Source organism: Eublepharis macularius, chromosome 9, assembly GCF_028583425.1.
Source record: "Eublepharis macularius isolate TG4126 chromosome 9, MPM_Emac_v1.0, whole genome shotgun sequence".
Lineage (NCBI taxonomy): Eukaryota > Metazoa > Chordata > Lepidosauria > Squamata > Eublepharidae > Eublepharis > Eublepharis macularius.
The window spans coordinates 62,187,637-62,204,267 of NC_072798.1; the positions used below are offsets into that span (position 1 = coordinate 62,187,637).

General features: G+C 39.5%; 1 protein-coding gene across 1 annotated transcript; it reads right to left on the minus strand.

Moving 5' to 3' along the window:
- Positions 1–3,459: 3,459 nt before the first annotated feature.
- RAB21 (RAB21, member RAS oncogene family) lies at positions 3,460–15,225 on the minus strand. Its single transcript, XM_054988962.1, has 7 exons — positions 14,826–15,225; positions 8,921–8,980; positions 8,688–8,795; positions 8,410–8,473; positions 7,547–7,601; positions 7,072–7,160; positions 3,460–5,354 (listed from the first exon to the last, which is right to left on the minus strand). Exons 1-7 carry the CDS (start codon positions 14,985–14,987, stop codon positions 5,215–5,217), a joined length of 678 nt encoding a protein of 225 aa, XP_054844937.1. The 5' UTR covers positions 14,988–15,225; the 3' UTR covers positions 3,460–5,214.
- Between the last annotated feature and the right edge of the window lie 1,406 nt (positions 15,226–16,631).

A 16,631-nucleotide genomic window follows, 5' to 3' on the forward strand; every position in this document is an offset into this window, starting at 1 on the left:
TTTATTTTCAGTCCCTTTCATAATAATCCCCAGAACAGTTTGCCTTTTCCACTGCTGTGGCACATTGGATTGACACTTTCATTAGGGTATCCACTATGATGTCAAAGTCTCCTTTCAGTCTCAGAAAGTTCAGATCCTATTAGCATCTTAACTGAAGTTGGGATTTTTGGCTCCAACATGCATCACCTTATCTATGTTGAATTTTGTTTGCCACTCTGTTTCCCTCTCACTCAATTTGGGGAGATCCTCCTAGAACTCCTCAGTTAGGTTTCACTATTCTAAATAATTTTGTGTCATCTCCAAACTTGGCCACTACACTGCTTGCCCCCTGTTCCTGATCATTAATAAAGTAGTACTGGCCCCAATACTGATCCTTGTGGGATCCTACTGCTTGCTTACTTCTATTTCGAGAATTGTGTTTATACCTCTTTGCTTCCTGTTTAACCAATTTCTAAGAGGGCCCATCCTCTTATCCTGACTGCTAAACTTACCTTTGGTTGAGACACCTTGTCAAAAGCCTTTTAAAATCCAAGTACGCAAGATCTACTGGGTCACTATTATCTACATGCTTGTTTACTTTCTCAAAGAACTCCACAAGGTCTTTATGGCAGGACTTTCCTTTGCAGAAGCCATGCTGATTTTTCTTCAGTGGGCTTTGTTCCTCCTGAGTAATTAATCTATCTTTGATTAGTTTTTACTGATTTGCCCAGGAAAGACATTAGGCTAACTAGCCTGTAATTTCCTGGTTCCTCCCTGACTCCTTCAAAAAGCAGTGTAGCATTTGCAACTTGAGTCTTCTACTAGTGATTTTACTGATGTTACGTATACAAGTTAGTAGGTCAGCAATCTCACATTTGAGTTCTCCATGGACTCTCAGGTGTATGCCATCAACACCTGGAGACTTGCAGTGCAATCCTAAGCAGAGTTACTCTAGTCTAAGCCTATTAACTTCAATGGGCTTAAACTGGAGTAACTTTATTTAGGATTGCACTGTTGGTTTTTAAATTTCCACAGGAGGTCTGGAACATCCTATCTTGACACCTCAATTTGACTGTTCTTCAAACTCCCTTCCCGAAAACAGTGGTTGTGGCATGAATTGAGGGGTACATGCCCTACAACCTTCCACAATGAACACAGATGCAAAGAATTCCTGTGGCTCCTCTGCCGTCTTTCCTATGCTGGGGAATTCATTCTACCCCAGGCTTCACTTAAGTGTAGTTTAAAAAGAATTTCAGAGTTTCTCTTTTCTTGTGTTTACATCTTTATGGTAGTTCAAAATGTAAAGCCGTTAAAGATTCAGAAAACTGAGTTCAAATCTTAAGTGTAGCCAGGTTACCCAAATATATAAATGACCGAGCTGGAAATCTAAGTTTACAGGGGGTCTTTCCCAGGAGGAAGGGTTACCAAAAAAGGGCAATATCTTACTCAAACCTTATTTTACTAGATATAAAGGATGAAATATGAGGCAGATCTGCTATGTCTAACTGGAGAAAGTTTGTGTTAAATTCTATTATGTTGATTTTTTTAATGGAACATCTTACCTCCAAACAGAATGCTTCAGTATTAAGAATAGCTTGCCACAGAGTAGTGGATGCTGTTGTTTAAAGAAACAAGTCTAAAAGTCCCTGGAACTCTCAGAACTACTTTCATACTTATTTATACCTGACTCTGCAGTGAAGATAATTTAAACTCAATCTTCTACTGAGAATTATGATGAAAAAAATCCTAGCATAAAAGAAAAAGATTGGGGAAAAGTAGAATGGTGTTGCATAATGTCTGAAATTTAAAGTACTCAATGAAGCATTCAGTTCCCTGATACTGGGATCTGCTGAAAAGACACTTAATGAAAAGCCTTATGTACTAGTTTAACTTGGTTTTTCAGAATGTTTATGTGTACCAGGCAGAAAATAAGCATTGCCAGGTCATTGTGCTAGGGTCTGTAGAAAATCTAACAGGTTTCATAAAAATTCTTGTAACTAGAATTCCACTGTAGTAAGGTATTTAGAATCATGCAAACTACTTTTAATAATTAAGGTGTCTGGTTTTCCCAAGATTTAGGATTTTTAGCAGTTAGGGAGTCATTTTATACTACCATCCTTGTCTACAATCTCTGAAGGTTGCCTCCTCCTATGCAAGTTCTGCATATATGAAAGTTAAGTCATACCAACCCCTTTGTGTATGACTATTATGTGGGTTTAAGTTACATTGTAAAACTGCAGTTAACATGAATATCTAGTTGTTCTAGAATAGTTTTGCTTAAACTTAAGACTGCAGCAGAGTCACTAGATATACAGGTATTATATTCTAATTCTCTTTACACTGGATACTGAAGGGGGAAAGAATGAAAAGCTACTGACAAACACTCTCCTTTTTTAATGTGCTTTAGTGATAACCTTGAATAATGCTGACTTGAACTTAGTGGGTATATAGAGTAACAATATGCTTGATAAACAAGTTACATTGCTAGAAACTAGTAGCCCAATTGGATAAGGAATACCCAATTGGATAAGGAAGGCTACTGTATCAGGTTGGTTACAAATGATGAGATGATGATGGATATAGTGATGAAGAGAGGTTATATATTCTAGTGTGCCTGGAGAAATGTTGCAGCCTTTTTTCTAAACTTGAGCCTGTTCAGTTTAGTTAAGTGCTCACCAATGAAGCATCATTGCTAATAAAGAGACACCTTCAGTACCATTTTGCCTCTTCATTTGGACCCTTCCAAAGAACCCCTGGTTGGGCAAAAGAAATTTCTCCATCAATACAGCCTATATATCTGTCATCAATTTCAGTAAACTCTACAGAAGCAGAGACATACTCTCTGCTAAAACCTTCAATAGTATCTGCAACTTGCAACAGCATAAAAATTCCAGCGCTTCTCCATTCAAGGTCTACTGAGAAACATTTGCAAATATATACCACAGTGTACATTATTTCTCCAGTTATAACCCCCACCCCTTTCCCTTCCACTAAAAACACTGAACAGGCTCCCAAATGTCTACTTTCTTAGAGGAACTAAGGTGTTGCCCAACTGGTTAACTACCTCCTAAGGCTGTTGAATAGTAGTAAATGTTAACAGTGTGGGTTTTTTTTACACTTTGAGTGGCGTATGTTGAAATGAACTAAAAACTAGAAATATCAGTGCCCGAAAGAGAAGCGACTATGGCCCTATTTAGGGAGCATACAGTTTAAGGTAAGGAGAGGACTTCACAAGTATTTGGAAGGAACACTGAAAGTTCTGCATTTGGAGCACATACAGGACAGACCATAAAGGCTTGGTCTTCAGATCTTTTGATTATCCTGTCTTGTGATCCATTCCCATTCTATGTCAAATATGAATGGCAGTAAAAGAGAGAAGTTTCCTTCTTAGGGTCTGAGCCACCTCCATCTGTTTGAACGTATGTTCATTCATAGCTTTACCATGCTAGACAGTATTCTCTACAGAAAAGTAGTTGTAAGTAGAAGGTACTAAATGAGAATATTTAATGAAGATAGAGCAGCTTACAGTAAGCAGCACATGGTAAAGTCACAGTAAGCAAGCCATTTAGACATATGTACTTTAACAGATCATCTAACTTACAATTCCAGTAAGCGTGAGGGTACAGAAAATAATGTACATATTAAATTATCCAGATTATAGTCATGTGTGACAGTTAGTTCCTTCCCCATATAACTTAGAAGATCTTCATAAACCAACTTATTCAGGACAATGAAAGCATGCAGTGTTTCCTAAAACTATTGCTTTGTGTCAGGTTTGGGAAAGTGAGATTAGATGGGATCAGTGTAAGATCTCCACTATTTCAATGCTGTTTGAACTGTGTATATTCATCTCAGGACCAGTGATAAGAAAAATGAAAACCTGCACATGTGAGATTAGATTTTTACTCTCATCTTTCTAAAGACTAAACCATTACTAGGTATTTTCTGCATCATAAATATATCCATTTACCAAAAAGGAAAAAAGCAAACACCCCACCTTAACTGGTATTTTCCTCAGGATGTTGGGTGTGTTCCATTTTGTAATTAGTGATTAGTTTTACTGTTCTAGTCCTGACAATTCCTGATTTAGTTTTCACATTTTTGTTCCTTTGGAAGATACTTACTATATAGTTGATGGTGGCAGCTGAAATCTTTCCTAGTGAAAAATGCAAAGTGGATTTAAACAAGGCTTGCACAGAACATATCATGAGTTACTATCAGTTTCAATGGCCAATAAAATAAATTGTGCAGCAAAGTTATTTTCACTTCATTCCAGCTTTGTATAGGAGAAGGATGAATACATTTTGGTGGAGCAAAATACAAGAACAGCTGTTGTTCAGTGATTATCAGATGAAGGAAGCCAAGTCCATAAAATTAGATTTCTGTGCGACATAGGAAACTGGAGCAGTTGAAGAATTCAGGCACATCAAACTTCTGCTAGTAGAAGTAAGTGTAGCAGCAATTCACAGCATTCCAACACCTGGTTTTTTTGGGGAGGGGGTGTAGCGTGTTATACAAACCAGTATTTGCGAGAAGAGTTTCAAAAAGGTTTGCAAACTTCAGAGCAAACAGAGAGTATGTTTATGGACTCTAATGCGGGGGGGGGGGGGGGGGAGATGAGCTGGGAGACAATGACATTTGTATCTTTTGCACCGTTACTCACTTTACAATTGTCGATAAGACTAATGTACATATTTCTGCACCTGCACTTGTAAAAGCAGATAAAATATTTAATATGTAATTTACAATTTATTTTACCAGCATGGAGTACAGGATGAGTATATCAAAGTAGTCAGACAGTTATAGGTTGATGTCAACCCTGCAAAAATAGTACTTGGGTATCTGCTAATTAAAAAGAAAATCTGTTTGCAATTTTGAAATGATACAATTCAATCTACCACAAAATACAAAGGGCTGCAAAAGATGTCTCATTCCAATAGTGTACATAAGTTATTAAATAATGATCCCATTTAAAATATAAATGAAGCCTTAAGTCTCTCCCACATGCAGTATTATTCATTATTAAGGAAATATGTAAAAAGGCCATTGGTTTGTTTTGTTAACCATTATAGAAAATGCCAATTCTCTGGTCACATACTCCACTAGTTTAGCACTTAATGGTTCTGAATTGTTACAAATGATTTTAAATACTGTTAATTCTGATTCTCCACTGATAAAGAATGAGACTGAATATGGCAGTCTTCACTAAGGGGCATGATGCACAGTCTTATACAATTATCCAGAGGAGCAGCAACCTCCACTGCTCTGAACTGGTGGCTCATCATCAATGATCTGTACTCCCCGCCTTGTAGGTCCTGACAGATTGGATCCATTGCCTCGTGCTCTCTCATCAACCTGTGCAGTTTCTATCATTCCTAGAATGCAAGGAAGGTGCATTAAGATCTGTAATATATGTCGCCAGAGTCACAATACAATCAATTAAATCTGATTTAAATTCAACACTCGCAAAAGATTTAAGAGATGTTTTAAACATTTTTCAAAATCAACTATTGATGTGTTTACATGTTAATGTTCATGAACAGAAAACCATTTTAGGTTTCCATTATGCCTTTGTTTCTGTAACATTCAGCAGCTATACCACCCAAGTTTAATCTTATGAGTTCAGACTGTGACAACTGCAGTTTTCTAAGTACAACTGATTAAGATACATTGGGGTTTTCCATTTGTTCATCCAGTGTAATAAAATGTAACCTCAAAAAATGAAGGGAAGAGGTCTTAGTAATAAGAAGAAAATAAATCTACAGGCCATACCTCCAGGAAGACAACCATGAAATGCAACAATGAAAATGTGTTTCATATACAACAACCACCACAGAGTTTGAAAGGAAAGTTTTCATGGAAAGATTTACCTATGCAGGCTTAGGACTACCATTATGATATGAAACCATCAATGGAAGAGTTGCATAGACAATTATCTTTTCTTCTGTTTAAGAATTACTACAAAGCTCTGCAGTTAAATTGGCAAATACAAGTTACATCCTTGTATAAACTGTTTGTAAAGAAGTTCTATTTTCAATGAAAATGACTGGAAAAGATAACAAAATGAGTTATACCCAGGAGCTCATCTTATCCTCCTCACATTGTGAAGTTTGTTCTTGTATATTTACTAAACAAGAGAGGCTGTATTTGTGCCTGTATACAAGCAGCTGTATTTGTGCCCATGTATGTGTTATACAAGTAACAATGTGTTACATATCTTTTCCATGTATGTATACAACAGATATTGTAAGTAACAGTTGTATTGCATATAATACACTTTTTTATTGTTCTATTTCATAAAATGTAACCTTTCACCTCTTTGGAAATACCATTTTTATTGCCAAAATCACAATTCAGAGAAATCTAGTAAGCAACACCATGACTGATTCACATCTGTCACGCGAATGACCCTGAAGCTTTCACAGCTGCTCCCTACTAGCGCAAGGGATTCCTTTACTATATTTATAGTCCACCTTTCTCACTGAGACTCAAGGTGGATTATGCAGTGTAAGTCAATTAAATCGACAGGATAATATCTCTCAGACCAAAAGATCACACAAGCTGTTCAGCCTGTTTAAAGTTTTCATTTGGTCTGCTTCTATAAAATACCACATGACTACAGAATCACTTCTACTCAAGACATCTTTTCCGGAGGTATGCACAGTATGCAGTACCATCACCTCTTTCCACATCATCAGCACTTCTTTCAACTGGGGGGCATGGGCTGTCAAAATAATAATAATAACATTCAATTTATATACCGCCATTCAGGATGACTTAACACTCACTCAGAGCGGTTTACAGAGTATGTTATTATTATCCCCACAACAAAACACCCTGTGAGGTGGGTGAGGCTGAGAGAGCTAGAAGCTGTGACTGACCCAAGGTCACCCAGGTCAAGTGGAGGAGTGAGGAATCAAACCTGGTTCTCCAGATTAGTGTCCCGTGCTCTTAACCACTACACCAAATTGGCAAACAACATGAGTACCAGCACTCCTTTTTAAAGAAAGCAGGCACTAACCCTGCTCAAGGTCTCCAAGTGGCTTAGTTTGATGTCATTTAACATGCTGTCCATAAACACAGCACACTTACTTTTACAGAGGTCAAGAAAAAGTTCTTCTATTCCTTTGTTCTGTTTGGCTGACGTATGATAGTGCTTTGCTCCCACTGATTCTGCATACCTGTAAATAAGGTACCTCAAAGATAAGAGGAATCTTCACACATTGAACAAAAGTTGCTACCTAAATATGACATTTAGTGTACTCCTGCATCTAGCATACCAGTGATGTATAATACTGACAGATAGTATGCCCAAAGCCAACTTAAACAAGCCGGTCTAGTGAAGTCCTCTACACTTTTAAAAGGCTTAAGCAGCACAGAATCTAAGAGAAAAATACACATACAGCAGTTCGGGAGACACAAGGCACTCTTGTGAATCATGGAAGTGCTGAGAGGCTTCCCTTACTGTCTATGACTGAGTTTTCTCAAGAACTGCTAGAGATGCTTATTCCATATTCTTACAAAGAAAAAATTACTTGAATTGTTGAATTAAAAGAAACAAACTTACGTTTCTGCTTCTTGAATAGAGACATGTCTTTCTTTGTCCAAATCTATTTTATTACCTGTTGAGAATCCAGACTTCCTTAGTGTCCAATATACTAGAAAATGCATCATCCATAAGAAGTCTGCAAGTGATCTCCAACTAGTTAATCACTCTTACCCCCTTTCCAAGCCTAGGCAAAGCTAGCTCTTCCCTCCCCAACCAGTTATCAGGATGCACCACTGCTCAACCTAGCTACAGCAAACTCCAGGACTACTAACAACTGTGCTAGCCCTTTTGTACTACTACTGAAAACAGTGAAGAACAGGATAAGCCTCTACATGTATACCCCAAACCTTCCCAATTGTTGCCATATCACCACTCCAGTGTATTCATTTTTGCAATTACTCAGGAAACTGTGGTTACTGCAGCATAGATGAAGCATGACAAGGCTTAATTTTAAATGAATCTTGAAGCACTTGCAAGAGGCACAAGTAACATAGATAATATAATCCTATCTTATTAAAACTTTAAAAACTAACAACATGAAAGAGATTATAGCTTATTGCAGGTATACTATTCTCTGTCAACAAGTAGCCGACCAAAAACCCGAAGAGTTAGCAATTTGTCATCTGCTCAAATATGTGATTATCTCAGCTCTAAACTACCATTTCATATTATCACTGCTATAACCATTTTAATTTTCATTCTTTGACAGATCAGAATAAGTACAAGAGTGTCTTCTGCCTGTGCTAACAGTGAACAAAACCATATTTATGAGGACTTTATAAACCATTATCGGAAATTTCTGAGCAACTGTTCTTATAGTAATTTATATTTTGAACACGGTTCTTTAGTCATTTCATACTGTGTAACAGTTTAGAACTTACCAACTATGCATAGACAAATTTCATTTCCCAACATTTTCCTTAATTCCTTGACCCAGTTTTTTACCTGTACAGGAAGAAATGTTAGTTGTTTTACTTCAATTACTACAAAAAACTTTGGGTTACAATGGAACACAACAGGTTAAAATACCAAATATTAGCACAAGCAAAGAAGAGCTCAGTTTACCTTGTCTATTAAAAAATTACTCCAAACTATTGGCAATACACACAGAAAATTTGAATTCGTTTCTTGTATTGAAAGAGTATAGGCAATTAGTTACCTTCTGAAAGGAGTCTTCATCTGTTATATCATATACTAAAATAGCTCCATTAGAGTCTCTGTAGTAAATGGGACCAAGTGCGTGAAATCTTTCTTGACCTGCTGTATCCTGCATTTAGCAAAGAAATTTGTGTTACTTCTCATTAATATTAATGAAAGCTTAATCCAGTATCTCAACATTCCTTGATAATTTGGTGTGGTAATTTGAACTTTACAGAAAACAAAAGTACATACCCATATTGCAAGATTGACTCTCTTTCCTCCAATATTTAGTTTCTTTGTTAGAAAAGATGCCTACAATGAAGAGCAAACATTTTTGTATTTCAGATTCCCAAATCATGCCAATCATAGCTTATTAAAAACTAATGTCAGTATCCAAGATCTTTATATTTACATACAAATTTACTATAATCTAATACAAGATAATAATTCAACAGAAAAAAACAAACCAGAGATTGGTGGTTTATTTACAAGGTAGTTATAAGATGCAATCAGAACATGAAATTAATTACCACAAACAGAGTAAAAACATCTCAGGGGACCAATTCACATCATTTTTATTAGGTACAAATTTACTAGGGACAAATGAATAGTAATACTACTAGAAAAACAAGATAAGGCAGCTGCAAAAAATGCCTTTTACAACCTCACTCTAGTCTGGAAGATGGCTTCTTACCTTGACATGGCTGACCTGGTCACCTAGATCCATGCTATGGTAACATTAAGAACTGACTATTACAATGTGCTATGCATAGGTCTCCAATTGGTGCAAAACACTGCAGCACAACTGCTATCAGGAGAGAACAGGAGCATGAACATCACCCCCATTCTGCAGTCACTCCATTGCCTACCTATCAGTTACTGTGCTCAATTCAAGGTATTGGTTATCACATACAAAGCTCCTCATGGCCTTGGCCCGGCATACCTATGAGACCATCTCCTTCCCTATGTTCTTCCATGGCAGCTTTGCTCATCTGAACAGGGTCTCCTGCAGGTGCCATCCTGCACAAGGGCGAAATCAACAGCAGCCCATACATAGGCTCTCTCTGTGGTGGCTCCTACCCTGTGGAACGGCCTGACTGAGGAGGTCTCCTAGCTTTCCAGAAACGGTGCAAAACCGAATTATTCAAAAAGGCTTTTGTATTATAGGGAGAGGCTCTCAGATGCTTTGCTAATGAGGTAAGGACCACAGACTTCACCAATATGTTGCCTTACACACTATCTGTTGTCTTAAATATGTGCTCCTATGAGCTACTTGTACTTCATGTGGTCTAATGTCAGCCCTAGAATTGCTCATGCTCTATTTCAGCATTTCTTCAACTCTGTATTGGATTCTTACTAATGCTATATCTTTGTAAAATTCTGTTTATTTATCCTATGGCATTGTTTATGGTAATGTCCTTGAAATTGACTGTACTAATCTCACACTGTGTAATCCGCCTGGAGTCTCAGTGAGAAAGGTGGACTATACATGACAAATAAAAAATAATAAACATGTCAACTCCAATGGTACTTCTATGGAAACCAACTTTGTGCTAGATATAGAAGCAACCCCATTTCCACATATAGGTAAACGTGGCCATTTGACAAACCACCACATTCCTTTTTCATTTAGTACTCAAAAACATATGTTACGACCCTTTCTTTCTCTTGTGTAGATTTTGCCTTTAATCTTTCTCTTACATTCTCTGGTTAGATTGCTGCCACCAGGAATATTATATTCCAAGATATTTTATTTAAATTTCCCCTTTAGTAACGTGTCCAAGCGTTAGGCTCCTTTGTGGTACTATGCAGTCCTGAGGACAGGAATGGGATATAGGAATGACAGATACTCTGGGATATTTTTTAAAAAAACAAAATAAACTTATTTTTATAAGAAGCATATCAGTTTCATATTATTTCTTAAGCTTGATGGTTTCAAAGACTGTTATTGGTTTTTAAAGTTTATTTTCATATACACAGTCACACAGATCTTCTCTCAGGCTTCATACACAGTTTGCCTCCTTCAGATATCAACCTCTCACTCAAATACACATAGACTTTCTCTCAGGCGCACACAGTTTGCCTACTTCGAACAGAATGAATATATAGTCTCACACAGAGACGCACACAGTTCAGGCTTCCACACAGGTTGCCTTTCTCTCAAAAATACATGGACACTCTCAGGCTGCACACAGCTCGCCTCTCTTGCCCAGACTCAATATTTCGCTCAGAACTGCTTAAACATACTCAGGCTGCACACAGCTTGCCTGCTAAAATCAGACTCAACATTTTTCTCAGAAATGCTTAAACATGCACACAGCTTGCCTCTCTTGAATCTCCCCCCCCCACAATAACTAAAAACTGCATTCACTCTGCCCACACTCTCAGTCATCAACCAGTCATGTCACTCACTCATCCCTCTCTTTCACCCCCACACTTCATCTGTACCACAACAAGCATTTAAAGACACACACACTTTAAATCATTACAACCTACATGAACACACGTGTGATCTGGCCAGAACTACAGCCGATACAGCATTTGTACTTCAATAACTGAAGCATTTCCAAATCAATCATATTATGGCTGTAAAAAGAAAAAGAATGGAAAAATCCATGAATACCATGAGGAAGGAGTCTGCCACTCCAAACAGTAAAACCACCACATTAATTGCAAAATTTACCAATGTGATGATTACAATGTCAATGTGGTGAAAGTAAAAGTAGACTGGGAACACCCGCAACTGAACCATAAATAAGAAAAAATACCTCAAATATAAAAAGCCACAAGTTAATTCAAAGAATTAACTTCAATCTCTGATCACACCACTAATACTACTGGGATGTTGGGCCTTGTGACGTGTTATGACCTGTCCTTTTAGTTACTTAGCTAGGAAAATAAGTTAATGTTATCACGACCATGATACCATAAATTTACAAGTCAATGTTCAAAACACAAATTGTTTAAATACGTAAGGACATAGAATTACATAATACAGGCTTAATTTTAATTAGGTAAACCATCTTTTCTGCTTGCTACAAGAATGATACTTTTAAAACCAACATGAAACCAATAAGGTCTATATTTTTCAAACTTGGCATCTTCACTCCAGAAAATTTCATTGCAACTCTATAACTTCAAGTTGTATCTCAGTCTCTAGTTTTATTTTCCCCACAGTATGTATGATGCAACCTGAAATTTTACCCATTTCCTTAGTTGAAATACACTTTTGTTTAGAGGCACCCAGAAAATTCTCATAGAGAATGTTTCACGTTTTGTGTATTTATGACTGAAGAACCAAAGGTTTTCAGATGATCAAAAAACCAGAGATAATTAAAGTCAAGTTTGAACAACCTAGAAGAGACAAAGGGTTCTCTTATATTCTGAGGAGAGAAAAAATTAGAACATTTCCTTGAAGCACCCAAGACTGAAGGTATGGCACTACTAAATGCAGGTTATCCTCCTGCAGCTCATCATCTCCTCATATATTGCTGCACCATCACCACTTCTTCAACTGCAGGCTGCCAGAGTTTCAGTATGTCTTCCTGACAACCAGCTATCTAATGTTTCAGAACAGCACAGGAAGATTGCCAACTTGTTAGTACAGTGAAAAATCCCTGCCATCTGACCAACCACAGGGAAAGAACCCCCAGCAAGCTTAACTATAACCACTTGCAAGATTTCTGAAGATACTAGTTTCTCTACCATTTACAGGACAAGCAATGGAAATCGTCCTGCTCTCAGCTAAGAAACTATGCAATCCATATGAGCAAAGGTTTCCTTCCTCTCTCTTTAGCAGGCCAAAAATACCATCAAGTATAATTCTTTTCACTGATAAACTGTCACTCACACAAAAATCACAAGTATCCACTGTGGTATCTGGAAACCATATATACAAGTTACTTTCCATGCTTATTCTTGGACTTGGAGAGTAGTATCTGAAGGGGTGGTTTATGAGAATACATGCTGTCAACTGTGCTTCCTTAGAGCGTGGACAGAAAGTCATGTCTTAAACAGGTAAGCTCTGCTTGCTTCTGGCTGCTTTTGAGTAAACAAGGCATGGTTTGGTAAATAAGAGAAAGGCAAAGCTTCCACATGGCACCAGGCCCTGCTGAATAGGAGGGCTGGCTATGGCAGATCTGCAGCCTATCAACTGTTAGTGCCTTCAGGCTTGGGCCTGCAGGTCATGGATTTAACCTGAACTAGTCAGAATCAATCTTCAAGCTCATGTTAATCCTTATAATTATACTTAATAATTATTTCTAATAATAGTACTTTGCCTTGCCTTGCAATCTTAAGAATGTTAATATAAACGGAAGAGTTTTCTAGATAAACCTTGAGACTAGCAGAATTAGCAAGCAAGTATGTAACATTAAGGATGATAAGAAATAGCTTTTGGGTTTCCTTCAGAATTTCTCTGATTCCATTTTGTATTCCTTATATTTTAAGAACAAATTTAGAAGAAGAGCTGTTAGATAAAATAGGTATCACTTCTGATATTCTATTAACTTTTTCCATCTTTCCTCCAAGGACCTTAGGGTGGCAAACCTCCCCTTCTCATCTTCACTGCAATTCTTAAGTAGGTTAGCATGAGAGATGAGATAATTTCATGGCAAACTGGGACCAGAACCTGAACTTCCCCAAATCTAGTACAGCACTAACCAATATACCACACTGAACTTTCTTTCACCTAAAGCAATACTCTTTAGACTGATCAAAACACACTGCCCATTTATGGGATGTGACTGATAACTTATAAAAAACTGCATCACTCCAATTGCTGAAGCACTACAGGATATATTTACTTATGTTAGAATACATACAGAGTAAGGTAGTACTTATACTCTAATGTTACAGTGCCATTTACTTTCCCGCTCACAAACACATACCACCAGGCTTTGCTTCTGGAAATTTCTAAGACAGCCTCCAAATTAATGGCCATGTTCAGAGTCCTTCCAAGCATACAATCAAATAAACAAATTCATGTCCAGCCTGTTCCTGTCTGTCTACTGGTATTAACGGGTTTAGGTATACCTAAGCCTGCAGCATCATTCTTTCCACCACAACAGCCTCATAACAGAGCAAGCATTGCAATACAAAAAGCATCTAAATGGAGAAACAAAACTTCTGGGTGACCCACTTAAAAGGCATGGATGGCCTATTTAATTGTAAATTAGCATGCTTAAGTCATCGTTTTCCCAAAGCTGGAACTGCTTGTTTAGCAAAGCATCTGAAGCACAAATAATAAAAAATTCGATTCCTGACTTAAAATCAGGATACTCTGCTCAAAGAGATGAGACGGGCGTTTTGTCAATGCAGAAAGATAATTCATACGACCTCTCCCACCAGCATAGTGAAAATTCTTAATATTGGTGTACATATCCACAACACATTCTTAAAGTAAAAGAAACCAACAGAAATTAGAATGTGTACCACCACCACCCCTGCCATCAAGTGACTCCGTTTCAAACTATACCACCTGCCAGACAATGCTCGCTCATTTCAAAGAGCCATGTCCCAGGCCTCAAGAACCACTGTTCCTTAATGTGTTACAGTGACACTGTTCACCTGGGAAAACCTAACCAGGAACAACCTGATGCCCAGGGCTCTAATATGTATACATATACTGGAACATGGTGTGTCAGTTTCTCACTTCCCCCACCCATATTATGCAGCACAAGAGACATGCAGAATATATTTAGAGTAAGTACAATTACCAGCTTCTAACAAAACATTTCGCAGCTGGTTTTTGAAGCCACCTCAGGTTCTTCCACAAGTGACAGCTGGCTTCATTGCAGCACTTGGCAGCCGTCTACTCCAACACAAACAGTACGCTCACGGAAATCTTACGCTCACTTACTAGATAAGCGTGCACAGGATTACGCTGCATAAGTTGTACCGCTGAACCTCCAGCTCGCATTTGTGTCTGGCAGAGCAGGAGGCTCACAGAGGCGCCCTAGCAACTTCAAACGCGCGTCCCCTTCACGAGCGGTTGCAAGCCCCGAAGAAGGCGTTGAAGCTTCTTCCGAAACAACCGCCGAGGGCCCGGGGAGTTGCTCCAGAGGGAAGGAGAAAGCTTCCTCCGCGCGCCGCCAACAAGCCCAGCCCTACGAGGAGGGAGCGGCGAAACAGAGCGGCCTCCTCCGGTCAGCCCTACCTGGAGGGTGGTGATGTGCTTGTCATTGAACTTGTTCTCGCAGTAGCGCAGGACCAGCGACGTCTTCCCCACGCAGCCCTCACCGAGCAGCACCACCTTGAAGGAGAAGTTTCGGCCGCCCGTGCTGCCGCCGCTTCCTGCGCCAGAAGTCGCCGTCGCCATCCGCAGCGAAGTCGCCGCCACGGCCTCACATCAGCCGCGCCCCGCCTCAACTCCGACGCGAGAGGCCTGAAGCGAGGAGAAGGGACGAGGCCGCACCTGGGGAAAAGAAACAGAAACACGCTTCCTTCGACCGGGCAGCTCTCCCCGCCCGCCTCCCTCTAATGGCGCCTGCGTCTTCCTCTTACGTCACGCGACGTGCCGTCACGCGACACGCCGGAGGCTCTGGACGCTCCAGCTGACTCAAAGCCCCGCCCCAAAACTGAAGGCCGCGAAGCGCTGGGCGGGTTTCTTGCCTTCCTGGCCGCGAGAAAGAGGCGGGGCAAGCTGTCCGGAACGCGGGCCTGACCTGTCACTGTCGTCGTTCCCCTTCCTTACTAGGCGTCGTTCGTGGCTTGTGAGCGGCTGAGGTATGTGCTGTGCAATCCTAAACAGAATTGTGCCAGTCTAAACCCATTGAAATCAATGGGCTTATAGTGGAGTGACCCTGTTTGAGATTGCACTGTTGTTATTAGACGAGAAAAAAGGGGCCGAATGAAGTCGGCCTTTCACTTCCTTGAGGAAGGAAGGTTCCGTCTCGCGCATACGCGCTCTCTCCTCCGAAACTGGCCGTCGGGCGCGCATTTTTGTTTTTGGCGTGAGGAGAGCGAGAGCCGGTTGGCTGACCGTGGCAGACGTTCGCTCCTAAGGCACGCAGCAGCAGCAAAGAGGGAAAGCCGAAAAGTAATGGAGTATCTTATAAGAACACGAGCGCGCATACCCCTTAAAAAAAAAAGAATTCCCAAGCTTACGCGCTGTTTTACTTGAATAGGTCCTACTGAAAGGTCTGCCATGACGTTTGTTTTGGGAGACTCCTCTTTAACCGGATCGCTATTTAGTGCCTTACTCAGCAACTAATATTACGAAGGTGGGAGGAGATCGAGTCCAGCAGTATCTTAAAAGACCAACAAAATTTTCCAGGGGATAAACTTCCATATCAAAGCTGACTTCCTCCGAAGGTAGAAGCAGACAAAACGTTCATCCTTTCATCTGCCCCTTAACTGTTTTGTCTGTTCCCCGTTTTTCTAAAGTACTCGTTCCAGATGTGCCTCTAAGGGGAAGATAAGCAGGCTTGAGGGCTAATTTCTGGATCTATATGGCACTCCTCCAGACAGCTGGATTTGATCCAAGGATCACGACTGTGTTTATTTAAATGTAAAACTAGGTGGTCCCCCCCCCAGGTATACCATCAAAAAAGTGGGGGGTTGGCTTATATTTGCATGCAACTTAAAGTTATGTCGAATAACAAAAAGCTTTTTGTGTATAACATTGGGGGAATGATATTCCCTTCGTGTAGATACAGTAGTTGCCAAGCTGTGCTGCAAGTGGTTCCTATCAATGGTACAATCTTTTCGGCTGACTCTAATAAAAGTATTATATGACTGGTTTTTGAAGCAGCCCTCCACAGAATTCTCTTGTACAAGTCTTATAGGAGCACAGGAAAGCTTTTGTGTGTTCCTCTTCATTACAATGAGGCTTCTCCAGGAGGGTTCAAATGATTGTGTTCTAAAATTATTGCAATATTTGGGTCCAGTAGCACCTTAAAAGACCAACTAGATTTCCAGGGTATGAGCTTTCAAGAGACAAAGCTACCTTTGTAAGATAGCT

What these genes read in the sequence shown, in the direction of transcription:
- RAB21 (XM_054988962.1), bottom strand. Translation starts at nt 14,987, where the DNA reads ATGGCGACGGCGACTTCTGGCGCAGGAAGCGGCGGCAGCACGGGCGGC. An exon ending in GAGTCAATCTTGCAATATGG is followed by an intron (nt 8,796 to 8,920) that starts GTATGTACTTTT and finishes TGCTAAATGCAG; the next exon opens with GATACAGCAGGTCAAGAAAG. An exon ending in TCTATTCAAGAAGCAGAAAC is followed by an intron (nt 7,161 to 7,546) that starts GTAAGTTTGTTT and finishes CCTTATTTACAG; the next exon opens with GTATGCAGAATCAGTGGGAG.